The 19,051-nt window shown below is 43.4% G+C and overlaps 1 protein-coding gene across 1 annotated transcript; it reads left to right on the plus strand.

The window, feature by feature from the left end:
- Nucleotides 1-271: 271 nt before the first annotated feature.
- LOC119946719 (serine/threonine-protein kinase STK11-like) lies at nt 272-15,953 on the plus strand. Its single transcript, XM_038768131.1, has 3 exons — nt 272-399; nt 12,815-13,008; nt 15,082-15,953. Exons 1-3 carry the CDS (start codon nt 272-274, stop codon nt 15,204-15,206), a joined length of 447 nt encoding a protein of 148 aa, XP_038624059.1. The 3' UTR covers nt 15,207-15,953.
- The last annotated feature ends 3,098 nt before the right edge of the window (nt 15,954-19,051 follow it).

A 19,051-nucleotide genomic window follows, 5' to 3' on the forward strand; every position in this document is an offset into this window, starting at 1 on the left:
ATTTGTAACTCAGTTCAGACCCTATTGATAACCTTTTGATAACCATGTCCCTTTACATCTCTCCCATTGCTTGAGCCCTGGCCCAACTTCTGTCCACTTTCCCAGCCCCTAACTGCCACATGGGTGGCCATCAAGGCCATCTTCTGCCATCAAGGACTTCAGGGACCTAATTTGAGAACTTGTTCAGTTCCTGTATGGCAAAGAAAAGGGAATTTCTGGGTTCAGGTCAAAACCCCATTTTGAATCTAAGAGACCGGGAGATTTAGGGAAGATGAAAGAAGGCTTTTCTGCTAATTGCCTTTCTCTGGATTTAATTCTTGTTGTTTCCTCCCTTTCTTCAGGGATGCTTGAATATGAACCAGTCAAGAGGTTTTCAGTACAGCAGATACGACAGCACATGTGAGTGATACTTGCAGCTTGCAACTTTCTTCTGTTTCCCAACCCAAGAAAGTCCTAGCCTATCTTCCCCCAACTTCCCCTATAAGCCCCTTAGGAAGATTTTGTGCTAGCCCTAGACTTTCCCTTTCCCTGTCTTATTTTATATCTGGGTTTAGCTTGTTCTAACCCATTTTCTCTTCATTTACATTCCATCCTCTGGGCAAGAGGATCTGCCCATCTTTTGTGTCAATATTTCTACTGCAAAAACTTGAATAGCTCCCTATAAACTGTAGTAAAGACAGATAATTCAGCCTAATCCTCAGTGAGATGGGTAAACTTTGGAAATCTCACATTCTGGAGGAATACTACTTCCTCCTTATTTGACCCAGTTGCTATTGCAGAGGGAAGTTACCCACCCAAAATAACCGACTAATATTCCTCACTCACCCTTCAGAGAGAGAAGCAGGTGGCCTAATGGAAAGAGCATTGGCCTGTTAATCAGAAATTCTGGGCTCCAATTCCAGTTGCCCGCAGGATGACTTTGGAGGTCACTTCACTTCTCTCTGACTCAGTGTCTCATCTATAAAATAAGGATTGTGAATCCCATGTGGGACAAGGATTGCATTCAATCCTTGGAGAAGCAGCGTGGCTCAGTGGAAAGAGCCCGGGCTTTGGAGTCAAAGGTCATGGGTTCGAACCCCGGCCCCACCACGTGTCTGCTGTGTGACCTTGGGCAAGTCACTTCACTTCTCGGAGCCTCAGTTACCTCATCTGGAAAATGGGGATGAAGCCCGTGAGCCCCATGTGGGACAACTCGATCACCTTGTATTCCCCCCCCCAGCGCTTAGAACAGTGCTTTGCACATAGTAAGCGCTTAACAAATGCCATCATTATTATTATTATTATTATTATTATTATTCAATCTTAGAGCGGTGCTTTTGGATAATAATTATTAATTATTATTATTGAGGGGTTTTGGAGGCTTTGTCTTTGGGAGGACTGGGAGTGAACGGAATAATTGTTCCCATTCCTTACACTTTCACCTTTTATGTTCTACTTTGTCTTTGGGAGGACTGGGAGTGAAGGGAATAATTGTTCCCCTTTTCTTACACTTTTACCTTTTATGTTCTACTGTCCTGCCAAGAGGGATGTGTCCAGGACTTTTTCTGCAGAGCTCTAGAGTGCTTTTGTAACCCTTCACCTATAACCCTTATCACCTTCTATTTCTGCAATATACTCTTTTGGCTGTCTTCTCAAATGTACTTACAGAAGCTAAAAATGTCAAAAAGTGTTGGACTTAGGTTAAAAGTGATTGATATGCCTTGATTTAGTACACCTTCTGATAGTCAAAACACCGCTGAAGTATTTTAGAGACAATTGAAAAGGACAAAGTAGAGGAGACTGGTACTGCTGGTCCTGTATCTGGTGTAGTGGACTTTTCTTACTTTTCTCCACTGACCTCCTGCTACACCCCACCTCGCGAACTTACCAACTTGGATACACATTCGATCTCTTCATCTCTAACCACTGCAGAATTCCTGCCCTCACCATCTTGCCTTCTCCTACACACCTCTTCCCCATAGATTTCTTCTGTTCCCCCCCAGAGAGCTCTGATTTTCTGACCCCATCCATTTTTCTCAACTCATCATGCCCCATTTAACCTTCTTACCCAGACTACCTTCTTTTGATGACCAAAATGACTCTCTCAACACCATTGTCTCTACTGCACTCAACTCACTCCTCATTCCTTCATTCATTCATCAATCTCATACCACTAATCCACGTTTCTGGATCACTTACATAGTCCTCCTCCTTCACTTTTGTACACAAGCTGCAGAGTACCTCTGGTGGAAATCTAAATATTGGGTCAACTTCATCCACTTCAAGTTTATCCTTGCTTGCTTGCTCTGCCCTCTCCTCTGTCTTGCAAATTATTTCTCCACCCTTACTGACGTCTATGCCCATCACTCTTGCCAGTTGTTCCAGACTTTTAACTCCCTCATCGGGTCCCCCATAGCTTGCCACTGTGAGGCATGACCTCCCTAAAATCTCTTCTGCCCCTATTCAGTCCCTCTCGCCTCTGCTCCCTCGTCAGCACTCCCAAGAGTGTTCTTTCCATCTCTTCCTAGAGGAGATATCCTGCCTTCTCTCAAAATCCATCCCCTCCACCTGCACATTTGACCCCATTTCTTCACACCTTATCCAAAGTTTTGCCCCCCATTTTTCCCTCCCTAACAGCCATTTTTAACTGCTTGCTCTCCTATAGCTACTTCTCCACTGCTTTTAAACAAACCCATGTCTCTCCTATTCTAATAAAACCCTCTCTTGACCCCATGGTTCCCTCCAGTTATCACCCCATCTCTCTCCTACCATTCATCTCCAGACTCCTTGAGTGAGTTTTCCATACCCATTGTCTCAAATTCTTCTCCTCCAAATCTCTCCTTGACCCCCCAATTTGGCTTCCATTACTTTCACACCACATAAACTGCCCTCTCAGAGGTCATCAATGATCTTCTTGCCAAATCCAACAACCTCTACTCCATCCTAATCCTCCCTGACTTCTCAGGTGCCTTCGACACTGTGGCCCACCCCCTTCTCCTGAAAAATTATCCATCTATGGCTTCATTGGCACTGTCTTCTCATGGTTCTCCTCTTATCTCTCTGGCCCCTCATTCTCAGTTTCCCTCGTGGGCTCCTCCTCTGCCTGCTACCCCTTAACTGTTGAGTTCTCTTAAGGTTCAGTTTTGTTGTTTTGTTTTGTAGTCTGTCTCCCCCTTCTAGACTGTGAGCCCATTGTTCGATAGGGACTGTCTCTATATATTGCCAACTTGTACTTTCCAAGTGCTTAGTACAGTGCTCTGCACACAGTAAGCAGTCAATAAATGTGATTGATTGAATGAATGAATGAATGAATTCAGTTATGGGTCCCATTCTATTCTCCATCTGCATTCACTCCCTTGGAGAATTCATCACCAAGATCTACCGTCATCGCCAAGATCCGCCTTTTCCTGTCCATCCAAACTGCTACCTTCTGGTTCAATCTTTCATCCAATCCCGAATGGATTACTGCATCAGTCTCCTCTCTGATTTGATTGCCCATCCTCCTGTCTCTCCCCAGTTCAGTCTATACTTCACTCTGCTGCCTGGATTATCTTTGTACTGAAATGCTCTGGTCATGTTACTCCTCTCCTCAAAAATCTCAAGTAGTTGCCTGTCAACCTATGAATCAAGAAAAAACTCCTCCCTCTTGGCTTCAAGGCTCTCCATCACCTCGGCCCCTCCTACCTCACCTCCCTCTCTCATTCTACAGCCCAGCCCAGACCCTCCACTCCTCTGCCGCTAACTTCCTCACCGTGCCTCTTTCTCACCTGTCCTGCCCTGGCCTGGAATACCCTCCCTCCACCCATCCGCCAAACTAGCTCTCTTCCTTCCTTCAAAGCCCTATGGAGAGCTCACTTCCTCCAGGAGGCCTTCCCAGACTAAGCCCCTTTTTTCCTCTCCTCCCCATCACCCTCCTCTCTGCCCTACATCCTTCCCCCCCCCCCGCACTGCACTTGTATATATTTGTACATATTTATTACTTTATTTATTCTATTTCTACGTATTTACTACTCTATTTATTTTATTAATGATGTGCATTTAGCTATAATTCTATTTATTCTGTCGGTTTTGAAACCTGTCTACACGTTTTGTTTTGTTGCCTGTCTCCTCCTTCTAGACTGTGAGCCTGTTTTTGGGTCGGGACCGTCTCTATATTTTGCTGACTTGTATTTCCCAAGCTCTTAGTTCAGTGCTCTGCACACAGTAAGCGCTCAATAAATACGATCAAATGAATGAATGAATGAATGAATTTGCTCCAATGGCTTCAACTATCACCTCTATATAGATGATACCTAAATCTACATCTCCATCCCTGATCTCTCTCCCTCTCTCTGTTCTCTCATCTTCTCCAGCCTTCAATACATTTCTGCTTGAATGTCCTCTTTTCACCTAAAGTTTATCTTCCCTCCCAAACCGTATCCTCCCCCTGACTTTTCCACCACTGTTGACAGCACCATTATCCTTCCTCTCTCTCAAGCCCGTAACCTTGGCATTACCCTTAATTTCTCTCTCTCATTCATCCCACAAATTCATTCTATCACTAAATGCTTTTGGTCCCGTCTTCACAACGTCACTAAAATCTGCCCTTTCCCACCTATCCAAACTGTTCATCCTGTCCCATGTATATTACTGTATCAGCTTCCTTGCTGACCTTTCAGCCTCCTGTTGCTCAGATCATTTTTCCACAAAATCATTCAGGACATGTTTCCCCACTTTTCAAGAACCTCTAGTGGTTGTCCATCCACCTGTGCATCAAGCAAAATCTCCTCACCATTGACTTTAAAGCCCTCCATCACCTTGCCCCCTCCTACTTCACTTGACTACTCTTCTACTACAATCCAACCTGCTCACTTTGCTCCTTAACTGCTATCCTTCTCTCTATACCTCAATCTTTCTATCTTGACACCAACCACTCAGCCACATCCTGCCTCTGGCCTGGAACACTCTCCCTCCTCAAATCCAACAGTTACTCTCCCTTCCTTCAGAGTCTTATTGAGGGCACATGTCCTCCAAGAGGCCTTCCCTGACTGAGCCCCCCTTTACTCTTCTCTCACTCCCTTCTATGTCACTCTGACTTGCTCCCTTTATTCACCTGCTCCCCCAACCCCCCAGCAGTTATGTATATACCTGTAATTTATTCATATACATTAATGTCTTTTTCCCCCTTTAGTTGATAAGATCATTTTGGGCAGGGAATCAGTCTGCTTATTGTTATATTGTTCGCGCCTAAGCAGTTAGCACAGTGCTCTGCAAGCAGTAAATGCTGACTAAAAATAATTGAATGAATGAATGAATGAAAGCCATGAGTCAGGGATTCATTCATTCATTCAATTGTATTTAATGAGCGCTTACTGTGTTCAGAGCACTGTTCTAAGCACTTGGGAGACTGCAGTTTAATAGTAAACAGATTCCCTACCCACAATGAGCTTACATTCTAGAGGGGGAGACAGATATTAATATAAAGAAATAAATTGCAGGTATGTACATAAGTGCTTTGGGGCTAGGATAGGGGATGAACAAAAGGAGCTAGTGAGGGTGACACAAAAAGAGTGGGAGAAGAGAAAAGGAGCTTTTAGTCATGGAAGGCCTCTTGGAGGAGTTGTGCCTTCAATAAGCCTTCAGTAACGATAACACTAAGTGTACTGGCTTATGAGACAGGAAGATTGGTGCTGGTGTCTAAAATGATGGGAAAATCAAAGGCAGGTCAGGGTTTCGATGGGAAGATAAGGAGTTCAGTTTTGGAGATATCAAGTTTGAGATGTCAGTGGAATCATCCTTCTAGGGATGGTATTTGAAGTCTTGAGAGCAAATGAATTTTTCAAGGGAATGGGTGTAGATAGAGAACAGAAGGGATCCAGAACTGACCCTTGAGGGACTCCCAACTTTAGGGAGTGGGAGGCAGAGGAGGAGAACATGAAAGAGACTGAGAATGAGTGCCCAGAGAAATAGCTGGAGAAGCAGGAGGAGACAAAAGCTAAACTAAAAATTTACGCTATAGGTAGATTGACAGTCCAGCAACTATTCTTTATTTTCTGACCCCATCCTTTCATTCCTGTGCTTTTCTGTTTTCTGTTCTCATATCCTATCTATGTTGTAGGCAGCCATCACCTATCCACAACCCTAACTTTTATTTCTGTAGGAACATAGGGTGCTGTCCATCTGCATTAAGTTTTGGAAGACATGAGGAGTGTCTGTCCCGGTGAATTTTGTATATACCCTTCTGATCTGCACTTCATTCTAGGAGTCTTGACTTTCTTTTCCTGCCCCTCTGGGCTGGGGAAACAACTTTTTACTTTAAGAGTGGAAGCAAATGGTAGCATGATTTGAGGGAAACAGGAAGAAAAAGAGGAGGAAAGTGGTTGAGAGGAAATTAAAAAAAAGAATAGAGAAGAGGAGTTGCAGGAGGGAAGAGGAGACAACTTCTTAAGCTGTCAAGTTGTTTCTGACCCATAGTGACTCCTTGGACACATCTCTCCCAGAGTGCCCCACCTCCATCTACAATTGATCTGGTGGTATATCCATAGAGTTTTCTTGTTAAAAATATGAAAGTGGTTTACTATTGCCTTTTTCCGTGCTGTAAACTTTAGTCTCCATCCTTGGACTCTCTCCTATGCCACTGCTGCCCAGTATGGGTGAGTTTTGACTTGCAGCAGATTGTCTTCCCCTCGCTAACTATTGCCCAAGCTCGGAATGCAATGGGTATGCCTCTACTTGACTCTCCCTCCCACAGCCAAGATTGGTAGAGTACTGGAAACTCTCCAGGTGTGATCCTGATCAGGGAAGCATATGGGTGGATACAAACATATCAGATCAAACACAGTCCCTGTCCCACATGGGGCCCACATTCCCAAACCCAATCCCATAGATAAGGAATCCAAGGCTTGGAGAAGCAAAGAAAACAGCCTACTGGAAAACAAGAAATGTCTTTTGTTTTTATTATACTCTCCATTCTGTGTAGGATAGGGTTATGCACATAGCAGACATTCAACAAATGAACTTACTCTACCTATGGTATTTTTTCTTCCTCCTGCACCATCTCTAGCTTGACCCACCAGTATAGGAGTCCAGGCCAGAGTCTGCTGTTGTGTGGTTAATCACCAAGAATCAGATTGTCTCTGTAGTTTTGCTCAACATCTTCTGTCCACTATCTCCACCATCCACCAAATGATAGAACTACAGACACTTAGTGGGTGAGCACAGTTAAGAAGTAGCGTGGCTTAGTGGATAGAGCAGGGGCCTGGGATTCAGAAGGACCTAGGTTCTAATCCCAGTTCCACCACTTCTCTGGCCTCAGTTAGTGAAGTGACCTTGGACAAGTCACTTCACTTCTTTTTGCCACAATTAGCTCATCTGTAAAATGGGGATTTAAGATTGTGAGCCCCTTGTGGCTTGGGGATTGTGTCCAACCCAATCACCTTGTACCTATCCCAGGGCTTTAGTAAAGTCTCAGGCAATAGTAAGTGCATAACAAATACCACTATTATTGTTATTGTTGTTATTGTTATTATTATCACTGTTATTATTATTGAGTAGCAGCAATGCTAGTCCAGGGAAGGACATTCCAAGAAGCTGAAAAAGCATGGCATAGACTCCTCCAGGGCTCTGAATGCAGCACCATTCATTTATTCATTCATTCAATCATTCATTCATTCATTCATTTGTATTTATTGGGTGCTTACTGTATGCAAAGCACTGTATTAGAAGCTTGGAAAGTACAGTTCAGCAATAAAGAGAGACAATCCCTGACCTCACCGGGCATCCAGTACAGAAGGAGGGAAACGGATATTAAAACAAGTAAACAGGCATCAATATAAATAAATAGAATTATAGATATGTACATATGTACACAAGTGCTGCGTGGCGGGTAGAGCAAAGAGAGCAAGTTTGGGCAATGCGGAGGGGAGCAGGAGCTGAGGAAAAGGGGAGCTTAGACTGGGAAGACCTCTTGGAGGAGGTGAGCCTTCAGTAGGGCTTTGAAGGGGGGAAGTTGATTGTTTGGCAGATTTGAGGAGGGAGGGGGTTCCAGGCCAGAGATAGGATGTGGGCCAGGGGTCGACAGTGGGACAAGCGAGACTGAGGCACAGTGAGAAGGTTAGCACCAGAGGAGTGGAGTGTGCGGGCTGGGATGGAGAATGAGAGAAGGAAGGTGAGGTAAGAAGAGGCAAGGCGATGGAGATCTCTGAGCCAATAGGGAGGAATAGGAACAGTTAGTAGTCCCATAGGTGTAGAAGGGATCAGGCCCTGGCATTAGAAGAAAAGGGTTGTAGTTTCAATCTGAAGGTCAGGTCTACCTCCAGTGCCTTTCAAGTTCCTTTTCTATACCTTACTGTATCATCAAGTATTGCCCCATCCCTCCTACCACTTTGGGCCAGACTCACCAAAGAGGTTGTAAAAACCCCAGTTTCCACTTCCTGTCTTCTTTGATCATTTCCTCTTTTCACACACCCATCTGCATCACCTTTGTACTTGAATTTGCACCCTTTATGCACTCCTCCCACAGCCCTACTGTACTTTTGTCCATATCGGTAATTTATTTATTTTGCATTAATAGCTGTACACATTTTTTATTATATTTATTTTATTGATGTGTATACATCTATAATTCTATTTATTTGTTTTGATGCTATTGATGCCTGTCTACTTGTTTTGTTTTCTTGTCTGTCTCCTCCTTCTAGACTGTGAGCCTGTTGTTAAGTAGGGATTGTCTCTATCTGTTGCCAAATTGTACTTTCCTAGTGCTTAGTACAGTGCTCTACACACAGTAAGCACTCAATAAATATAATTGAATGATTGAAAGAATCCCCTGAAAACAGTGAATTTGCACAGAAGAATAATGCAGATAGCTAAGAGATATAAATATACACGTACTTTATAAAAAAGTAATAATATACAGTCTCTTCTAGCATGGAGAAAAAAACCCTAAAATGCAGTAGAAATTAAAAAGAATTAACCTTAGAAATACAATCCAGGCTTAATCTCAACTATCCTAGTATACTACTAAACTAGTTTTTACCTTGGTTTTCCCAAGGGTCTCTAATGTCCAGTTACTGATATATTTTTTTTTCCTGTGTAGCTTTTTCTGTTCCACTTTGTGTCCTCCCTGGTCAAGGAAACTTCAGCTTCAAAAGAGAACAAGCAGAGAAATGAAAATGGCCTGCTTCCTGTATCTTTAAATCCCTTCCATCTCCCTTTTTTCTGATCCTTCTTTGTAATTAGCCTGATCCTGCTGATATCACTGGATTCCTAGGTGAACTGCCTCCCTTCCCAGTTTGCCTGCCCATCGTCTTGTGTACAGTTTTGTATGTACCAATTCCTGTTCCTGGTGCCCCAAAGATGTACTTTACTGATACCATTTGCAATGTGCTCAAATTATCCATATGCAGGCTCTTCCACCACCTCCGATCCCCTTATTGTAGCAGTTTCTAAAGAGACAGTCCTTGGTCCCCTTCTGTTCTCTATCTACACTCAGTCCCTTGGTCAACTCATTTGCTCCCACCCCTTCAACTGTCATCTCTACGCTGATGCACCCAAATCTGCATCTCCACCCCTGCTCTCTCTCCCTCCCTCCAGGCTCGTGTCTCCTCCTGCCCTCAGTTCACCTCCATCTGGTTGCCTGCCCACCATCTAAGACTCAATATGTCCAAGACTGAACTCCTTATCTTCCCTCCCAAACCCGGTCCTCTCCCTGACTTTCCCGTAACTGTAGATGGCACTACCATCCTTCCCGTCTCACAAGCCCACAACCTTGATATCATCCTTGACTCCTCTCTCTCATTCACCGTACATCCACTCCGTCACCAAAACCTGCTGGTCTCACCTCCACAACAGTCACCAAGATCCACCCTTTCCTCTTTGTCCAAACTGCTACCTTGCTGGTTCAATCTCTCATCCTATCCCGACTGGATTACTGCATTAGCCTCCTCCCCGATCTCCCGTGCTCCTGTCTCTCCCCACTTCAGTCTATACTTCACTCTGCTGCCTGGATTATCTTTGTATAGAAACACTCTGGGCATGTCACTCCCCTCCTCAGAAATCTAGAGTAGTTGCCTGTCAACCTACGAATCAAGCAAAATCTCGGCTTCAAGGCTCTCCATCACCTCGCCCCCTCCTACCTCACCTCCCTTCTCTCCTTCTACAGCCCAGCCCGCACCCTCCACTCCTCTGCCGCTAACCTCCTCACTATGTCTCATTCTCACCTGTCCTGCCAGTCGACCCCTGGCCCAAGTCCTTACCCTGTCCTGGAATGCCCGCCCCCCTCAGATCCGCCAAACTCGGTCTCTTCCTCCCTTCAAAGTCCTATTGAGGGCTCACCTCCTCCAGGAGGCCTAACCAGACTGAGCCCCCTTTTTCCCCTCCTCCTCCCATCCCCACCTCTGCCCTACCTCCTTCCCTTCCCCACAGCACTTGTATATATTTGTACAGATTTATTACTCTATTTATTTTACTTGTACATATTCACTATTCTATTTGTTTTGTTAATGATGTGCATATAGCTATAATTCTATTTATTCTAACGATATTGACACCTGTCTACATGTTTTGTTTTGTTGTCTGTTTCCCCCTTCCAGACTGTGAGCCAGTTTTTGGGTAGGGACTGTCTCTATGCGTTGCAGACTTGTACTTCCCAAGTGCTTAGTACAGTGCTCTGCACACAGTAAGCACTCAATAAATATGATTGAATGAATGAGTGAATTATCATATAGCTCCATAGGTGATGGAGGTCATTTAAGTACATCCAGAAGCAGGTATAGGAATCATAATTTGGAAGGGTGAGAACCAGAGCTGGGTAAATTGGGTACTTTATTGTAAAATGTTTTCCTTCTTCCTCCCCATAACAAGGCCCTGTCCTAGCCTGGTCTTGGAATGCTCGATACTGAAAGTAACAGCTGCCAAATTCCAAGACAAAAGCAAAGCCTCAAAACAAGAGAACTGAGCAATTTTCCCAACCCTCCCATCTCCATTCAAGTTCCTCTAGTTATGGCTGAGGAAGAGGATAAGGGTGAGAGTGGGGAGGAAAGACAAAAGGAGTCTAGTACTCGACTAATAGGAATTACTGGCTAGAATAGAGCCCTCTGTCTCCCATGTGTTCTTGGACATAAGTCTTTTCCAAGTGACCTCTGCCAGGGTGAGAGTAAGAGTTGAAACAGAAGCAGCTGGATTCACATCTCCTCCAAATAGGTCCGCTAGCAGCTAGGAGTCTGAAGCAGCGTCCTTATTTGCCTTAATGATATGGTGGCTCTGATTGCCTCTCAACTTTTAAAGCTTTTCCAGTCCCGCACAGCAGTGGCCACCCTGTGGAACAGGAATTGAAATGGGCTGGAAGACATGGTAGCTGAGGTGACAAACCAGTAATAATACAAATAATAATAATGATATTATTTGTTAAGCACTTACTATGTACCAAGTCCTGTTCTACGCTCGGGGATAGATAAGAGATCATGAGGTTGGACACAGTCCCTGTCCCACATGGGGCTCACAGTCTTAATCCCCACTTTATAAGTGAGGTAACTGGCACAGAGAAGTTAAGTGTCCTGCCCAATGTCACATAGCAGACAAATGGTGGAGCAAGGATTGGAACCCATATCCTTCTGACTCCCAGGCCCATGCTCTTATCCACTTGGCCATACTGATTCAGTAGACAGTGATGATATCTGCACCCCTCTCCCCGCTTTTCATCTTGTGTCTATCAATGCTGATATATCAGCCTTGCCTGGGGCATTGGCAGTCAGTGGTCTGAAGCCAGACACCTAAGGAGCTTAGGAGGAGAATTAGCATGAGGGGCTTTGAGTCTCTAGTTGCTCTTTTTTTCAGAAAAGCCAAAAGCAAATGTAGGAGTTCCCATAAACCACTTGTTCCAGTCTCCTAGCAATACTTCTAGGTTGAGACCAGTGAAGGGAGAGCAACAAAGTATAGCACAAGTTGAAAGTGAAAATAACGATTTTATTAGGGTGGCTTCATTCTGAGGGCCTTCCCTCCAGGCACTAAGCTTGTTGTAGGGAGCGAATACGTCTACCAACTCTGTTGTACTGTACTCTCCAAAGTTCTTAGTTCAGTGCTCTGCACATAGTAAGTACTATGAAAATGTGAATGATTGATTGATTGATAGATTGATTGAATGTGTCTTTTATCCCCTCTAAAGGAACAAATTGAGCGAGAAGACAGTTAACCAAGCAACCAGAGATTCCTAACCAGTTCACTCTTTGAGACTTTGTAAGGTGACAAGTCAGCTGGGCTTTCTAGGAAGGTATCAGTCCATGACACCCACCGTTTGGTATGCTCGTCTTTGTAAGGGCTGTCTCCTCTTTTGATTCTTTGAGATACATATAAATGATGGTATTGTTATTGGGGCTTTTATTTCTAGAGAAACTGAGTATTAAATTGAGAGGAATTTGAAGAACCGGAGACACCCAGTTTAGAGGACTTGTGATCAGGAAAAGGCGTGACAGATGGATAGGACATGGGAGGGTTGGGAATTGAAAGGGATCATAGCTACTACGCTCAATTTTGTTTATATTATTATGGTATTTATTAAGCCTTTACTATGTGCCAAGCATTGTATTAAGTGCCCAGGTAGATACAAGACAATTAAGTTGCACAAAGTCCCTACCCCCCAAGGGCTCACAGTTTAAATAAGAGAGGGTAGGCATTAATTTCCATTTTACAGATGAGGAAACCAAAGGGCAGATAGGTTAAGTGACTAGCCTAAGGTCATCCAGCAGACAAATGGCCAAGCAGGGATTAGAACCTGTATTCTGTGACCATCAGGCCAGTGCTGTTTTCACTGGGCCACACTCTTCAGTTGCTTAGGATTGATTGTTCCTTGGACTTTTTGCAGCTGGTTTCAACAGAAACAACCCCAAGGCGAGGCTGTAGTCCCCATTCTTCCCAGCCCAGGTACAAAAGACAGATGGAGAAGCATGACAGTGGTGCCTTACCTGAGGGCTTTACACAACAACAGTGAGGAAGTGGATGACAATCTCTATGACATTGCGGGTGATATCATTTACACTCAGGACTTCACAGTTTCAGGTAAGCCTCCCAAAGTAGCAGGACATCTTCCAGACAAATTTTGCACTTGCCACATCCATAACAAGTCTGGGTACTTTCCTATTTGTCCTTTTGTTCCTTTGTCTTTAACTGTTTTTTTCAGCAGTATTTGCAATTAATTTCCGGCTTTCAGAGGACCAGATCACTAGGGTCAATTTTGTCAGTGGGTTGTAAAAGTCCCTTAGGCATAACACAGAAATTAGTCAAAATCTGTCAGACTAATAGGAAATTCCTACTCCGTCTTTTGTTCTAGTGATTTGCAATTGTGTATCATGTCTCTGCCACTTGTCTGCTACGTGGCCTAGAGAAAGACACTTAACTTCTCTGCACCTCAGTTCTCTCAGTTGTAAAATGGAAATTAAAAATGTTTGTTTCCCTGTTCTTTGACTGTTACCCTATGTGAGACATGTGGGCTCAGTGTTAACTCTGGTTTCTCATTCTGAAATTTCTTGAGCAGTGTGGCTTAGTGAAAAGAGCCCTGGCATGGGAGTCAGAGGTTCATGGGTTCTAATCCTGACTCTGCCACTTGTCAGCTGTGTGCCTTTAGTCAAATCATGTAAATTCTCTGTGCCTCAGTTACGTCGTCTGTAAAATGAGGATTACTACTGTATGCCCCATCAGGACAACCTGGTAACCTTGTATCTCCCCCAGCGCTTAGCACATAGCAAGCACATAGCTTGGCACATAGTAAGCACTTAAGAAATACCATTATTATCACAAGCACCCAGGATAGTGCTCTGCATACAATAAGCACTCAATAAATACCATTGAATGAATCAATATGTGGGTAAGCATTGTTCGGAACAGGACATATTTTAGTAGGACAGATTTAAATTTTTTTTTAAGTGTTGGTCAATTTGCAAGCTGCACAGCACCGCCACTCGCCACAGACCTCAGTCGAAGTCAGAAGCAATGTCTTGGTAAGAAGATGTTCTTTCCAAGCTTTTCAATTTCAGGCTTTTATAAGAGTTGGAGAAGCAGTAGCCTAGTGGATAGAGCAGGGATCTGGGAGTCAGAAGTACCTTCGTTCTAATCCCAATTCTGCCACTTGTCTGCTGTGAGAACTTAGACAAGTCACTTTACTTCTTTTTGCCTAAGGCTGTTGAGTCCCATGTGGAACATGGACTATATCCAATCTAATTTGCTTGTAACCACCACAGAACTTAGTGTATTGCCTGACACATAGTAAACACATAAGAAATAACACAGTTATAAGTATTACTATTTTTCTAAATGGGTGGGAGTCATCTGTGGTAATGGTAAATATTGCTTTTGAGACGTCAGCCAGTTTTCAAATATGATAGCTATAGCCCTGACTACTTTCACTTTCACTTTCACAGAGTGAAAGAGTAGAATCTGCACAGTGAGATTTCTAGCAAAGTGTTATTAGGTTGGTGTCTAGGACTTGGAAATTCCTTGATGTTCAGAACCTCCATAGGCCTTAATGTTCCCAATTTGGGTCTTCCAGGGAGGGGAGAAATTGGGATACAGGGAAAGTTTGAAAATGATGCTTAGATATAAGCAAATTTCAGTCATCAGGAGAAGACAGCAAGGAAGAAAATTGAAGAGGGAAAACAATATCAAGGGTAGAAAGGGGAAGTAGTGCTTTTGACCCTCTAGCCTGTAAGCTTGTTATAGGGAGGGAATGCGTCTGATAATTCTGATGTACTGGGCTCTTCCATGCACTTTTTCTTCCAAAAAAGTGTAGATTGACGTATAATTCAAGTGAATTAGGCCGAAAGGGTTTGATGGTGAAGCTTCAGGGGATTCTTTTGACCCACCTGGTTAAATATCCCCCTGAATGGAAGCTATACTTTTTGTAGCATCCTGTGGTAATTTTCTGCCCTTTGATGAGGGCCCACTGGATAATTCAGGCTTATTGAGACTTTTGGGGAAAAAAATTTGGGAGGACGGTCAGAGGGGCTTGGGATGGAGGAAAACAGATTTAATATTTTAGTTTTAGCCCCAGATCTAATGTTTCTCCCCTCTCCTCCCCTCTTTCCAGCCTAACTAAGCAGTTTTCCTCCTAATCGGTTTTTCTTGTGTATTTCCCAGGTGATGAAGCGACCAGTGTGTCAGGGCTTAGTGAGGCCAGAGCAAAGCAGGACCATGAGTATTCAGAACCTTCAGGAGATGGAACTCAGCCACCAGGAGACATGATAACCAAAGAAGAACATTAGCTTAGTGTAGGAGCAGGCCTGGAAAACCTGTTTTTGGAACCATGTTCCCTCCATGGTTACCAGACTCTAAAGAAAGTGTTTCCTCCCATTACATTCTTACTTATTAGAATTATTTCTTCCCATATTATCTCCTGTTCTAATCGTTAAGAGGCCTGCCAATGGTTACCCTGCCAAATTGTTTGGGTAACCATTTAACCATTTTCCATTGCCTCTGGAAAAGGAATTTTGATAGATGTTTGTAGTTCAAAGTTATTTTTCTTGTTGCTCTTTCCTCTTGTATGATCTATTAAGGTTATTTTGTGATGGCCCATTCAGTCTAGGTTATGTTAGGTGAAAAGGAGTGATTCTGCTTACATGAATGTATATAGAGAAGAAGGGCAAGGACAAGTGAATTGGTAATGACTTCACTCTTGGACCCTCTTACCCTCATATGCCCCTTCACATAGGTAGGCTCATGTAGACCCACTGGATAGGACAAATCTTCTCCTGTCTTCATTGTTTTCAGAATTGTGATTTCCTCATTGTTTGTCATGTATCATTCCTTATTATAAACTAGCCCTTATACTGATCTGTGGTATAAGAGTGAAGTGATCTACCACCAAATAATGGGTCTTTTTTTAAGGATACAATCACCCTGAAAGTCATCCATCTTCACAACCCAGTGGGAAAAAAAATAGTAGAATTCAGGTTCCATTTAATATGGTTGTTCCTCTGAAAAAAAGTCTTAAATAAAAGTGCATAAACATTCTTTTATCCTTCCATTTTCTTTCTAAGATTTCTCCTCTCTGTGTCATAACAAATGAAACTGTCCTTTTCATTTGGGGTACAAATAGAGATGAGGCAGGGGAAACTAAATTGCAGTGGAAGGAGAGTGGGCACAGAAAACTAATAATGGGGAAGGTGGATAGAGAGGCAAGGGAGTGGTGGTGAAAAGACACTACCAAACAAAAGGTGTCTTATTTCCTCTTCTGCTACTGCTACTTTCTCTTCATTTCATTCCGAATTCTAGCAGGAAACAAAGACTAGGTTCTCTGAGAGTGCAAGCCTGATTGAGTGGTTAGAGTATGGCCCTGGAAGTCAAAAGGACCTGGATTTTAATCCCAGCTCCACTACTCTGCCTGCTCCATTACTTGGGCAAGACACTCTGCAACTCTGCCTGCTCTGTGACTTGGGCAAGGCACTTCTCTGTGCTTCAGTTACCTCATATGAAAATGGGAATGAAGACTGTGAGTTCCACATGGGACATGGACTGGGTCCAACATAATTAGCTTATATCTAGTAAAGTGTCTGGCACATAGTAATTGCCTAACAAATATCATTTTTTTTTTAAAAAAAAAAGAACGACCTCAGTGTCACCCCGGCCCACAGCCAATCAGTCTTCGTTATATTCTAAATAGAGACCAGGAAGGTAAGTGGCTAGGATAGACCTAATCCCCTGGCTGTTGTAAAGTACTTTTCTTTCACCACTCATTTTCCTCTAGAATGAGTGATCATTTTATTCATTTCATTCATTCATTCATTCATTCATTCATTCATTCATTCAATAGTATTTATTGAGCACTTATTGTGTGCAGAGCACTGTACTAAGCATTTGGCAAAGTACAGTATAACAACAGACACATTCCCTTCCCACAATGAGTGTACATTCTAGAATGGGGAGACAGACAACAATGCAAATAAATAAATTACACGTACTTAAGTAAGTGCTGTGGGCTGAGAATGGGGAAGTGGGGAGTGGGGAAGGACAGTGCTTTGCACATAGTAAGCACTTAACAAATGCCATCATTATAATTATGTTCTATTCTGAACCCTTCATCTATGAAGTCAATTCATTTCTTAACTCGTAAGCAGGAATTCTAAAAAATAGCTAACATGGTTGGTGAGGACTGCAGTGACCAATAAGGCAATTACCTGTAGGGTCAAAGCATTAGGACAGCATTAAACAGAGCATTAGCACAGAGGATGCCACAGTTACTTTGGCTTTCAATGGGTCTTGCATGTAAAAAAAGTCAATCCATCAGTCATATTTATTGAGTGCTTATTGTGCGCAGAACACTGTAATAAGCCGTTGGGAAAGTACAGTATAACAGTTTAACACACATTCCCTGCCCTCAACAAGATTATTCAATCATTCATTCATTCAGTCGTGTTTATTGAGCACTTACTGTGTGCAGAGCACTGTACTAAGCACTTGGGAAGTACAAATTTGCAACATATAGAGATGCTCCCTACCCAACCATCGGCTCACAGTCTACAAGCGAGAGACAGACAACAGAACAAAACAAACAGACAGGTTTCAATACATTAGGATAGATAAATAGCATTATAGCTATATATGCATCATTAATAAATAGATTAATACATATGTACAAATATACACAAGTGCTGTGGGGAGGGGAAAGGGTAGGGCAGAGGAGGAGGGAAGGTGTGGGGGGAGGAAAAGTGGGGGCTCAGTCTGGGAAGGCCTTCTGGAGAAGGTGAACTCTCAATAGTACTTTGAAGGGAGGAAGAGAGCTAGTTTGGTGGATGTGTGGAGGAAGGGCATTCCAGGCCAGAGAGAGGACGTGGGCCAGGGGTAGATGGCGGGACAGGTGAGAACGACGCACAGTGAGGAGGTTAGTGGCAGAAGAGTGGAGTGTGCTGGTTGGACTGTAGGAGAGAAGGGAGGTGAAGTAGGAGGGGGCGAGGTGATGGAAAGTTTTGAAGCCGATAGGAGTTTTTTCTTCATGCAGAGGATGACAGGCAACCACGGGAGATTTTTGAGGAGGGGAGTGACATGCCCAGAGTGTTTCTGGAAAGAGACGCTAATATAAATAAATAAAATTATAGATATGTACGTAACAAAGAGAAGCAGGTGATGTAGTTCTAATCCCAGCTCTGCCACTTGACTGCTGTATGACCTTGGGCAAATCACTTAACTTCTCTGTGTCTCAGTTACTTCATCGATAAAATGGGGATTAAAACTGTACGCCCCATTTGGGACATGGACTATGGCCCAACTAGTTTAGCTTGTGTCTGACTCAGCATTTTCATTTATTCATTCACTTATTCGGTCGTATTTATTGAGTACTTACTGTATGCAGATCACTGTACTAAGCACTTGGAAAGTCCAATTCAGCAGTAAGAGAGACAATCCCTGCCCATACCAGGTTCACAGACTAGAAGTAGGGAGACAGACATCAAAACAAGTAAACAACCTTCAGTATATATAAATAGAATTGTAACTATATACTCATCAAATAATAATAATACTAATAATGGCATTCGTTAAGCACTTACTATGTGCCAAGCACTGTTCTAAGCACTTGGGAGGGATACAAGGTGAACAGGTTGTCCCACGTGGGGCTCACAGTTTTAATACCCATTTTTCAGATGAGGTACCTGAGGCCCAGAGAGAGAAGTGACTTGCCCAAAGTCACACAGCAGACAAGTAGCAGAGCTGGGATTAGAACCCATGACCTCTGGTTTCCCAAGCCTGGGCCCTTTCCACTGAGCCACACTGCTTCACTTCTCTTCAAAATAAAGCAAATGGCATCAATATAAATAAATACATATATTTACAATATGTAAATATATACACAAGAGCTGTAGGATGGACAGAAGGGATAGAGCAAAGAGAGCGAGTCAGGGCAACACTGATGGGAGGAAAGCTGAGGAAAAGGGGAGCTTAGTCTGGGAAGGCCTCCTGGAGGAGGTGAACCTTCAGTAGGGCTTTGAAAGGGGGCAGTGTAATTGTTTGGAAGATCTGAGGAGGGAGGGCATTCCAGGCCAGGAATAGGATGTGGGCCAGGGGTTGACAGTAGGACAGGCGAGAACACGGCACAGTGAGAAGGTTAGTACCAGGG

This window comes from Tachyglossus aculeatus, chromosome Y3, assembly GCF_015852505.1.
Source record: "Tachyglossus aculeatus isolate mTacAcu1 chromosome Y3, mTacAcu1.pri, whole genome shotgun sequence".
Taxonomy (NCBI): Eukaryota; Metazoa; Chordata; class Mammalia; order Monotremata; family Tachyglossidae; genus Tachyglossus; species Tachyglossus aculeatus.

What these genes read in the sequence shown, in the direction of transcription:
- LOC119946719 (XM_038768131.1), top strand. Translation starts at nt 272, where the DNA reads ATGAAAGAAGGCTTTTCTGCTAATTGCCTTTCTCTGGATTTAATTCTT. An exon ending in CAGCAGATACGACAGCACAT is followed by an intron (nt 400 to 12,814) that starts GTGAGTGATACT and finishes GACTTTTTGCAG; the next exon opens with CTGGTTTCAACAGAAACAAC. An exon ending in TCAGGACTTCACAGTTTCAG is followed by an intron (nt 13,009 to 15,081) that starts GTAAGCCTCCCA and finishes TGTATTTCCCAG; the next exon opens with GTGATGAAGCGACCAGTGTG.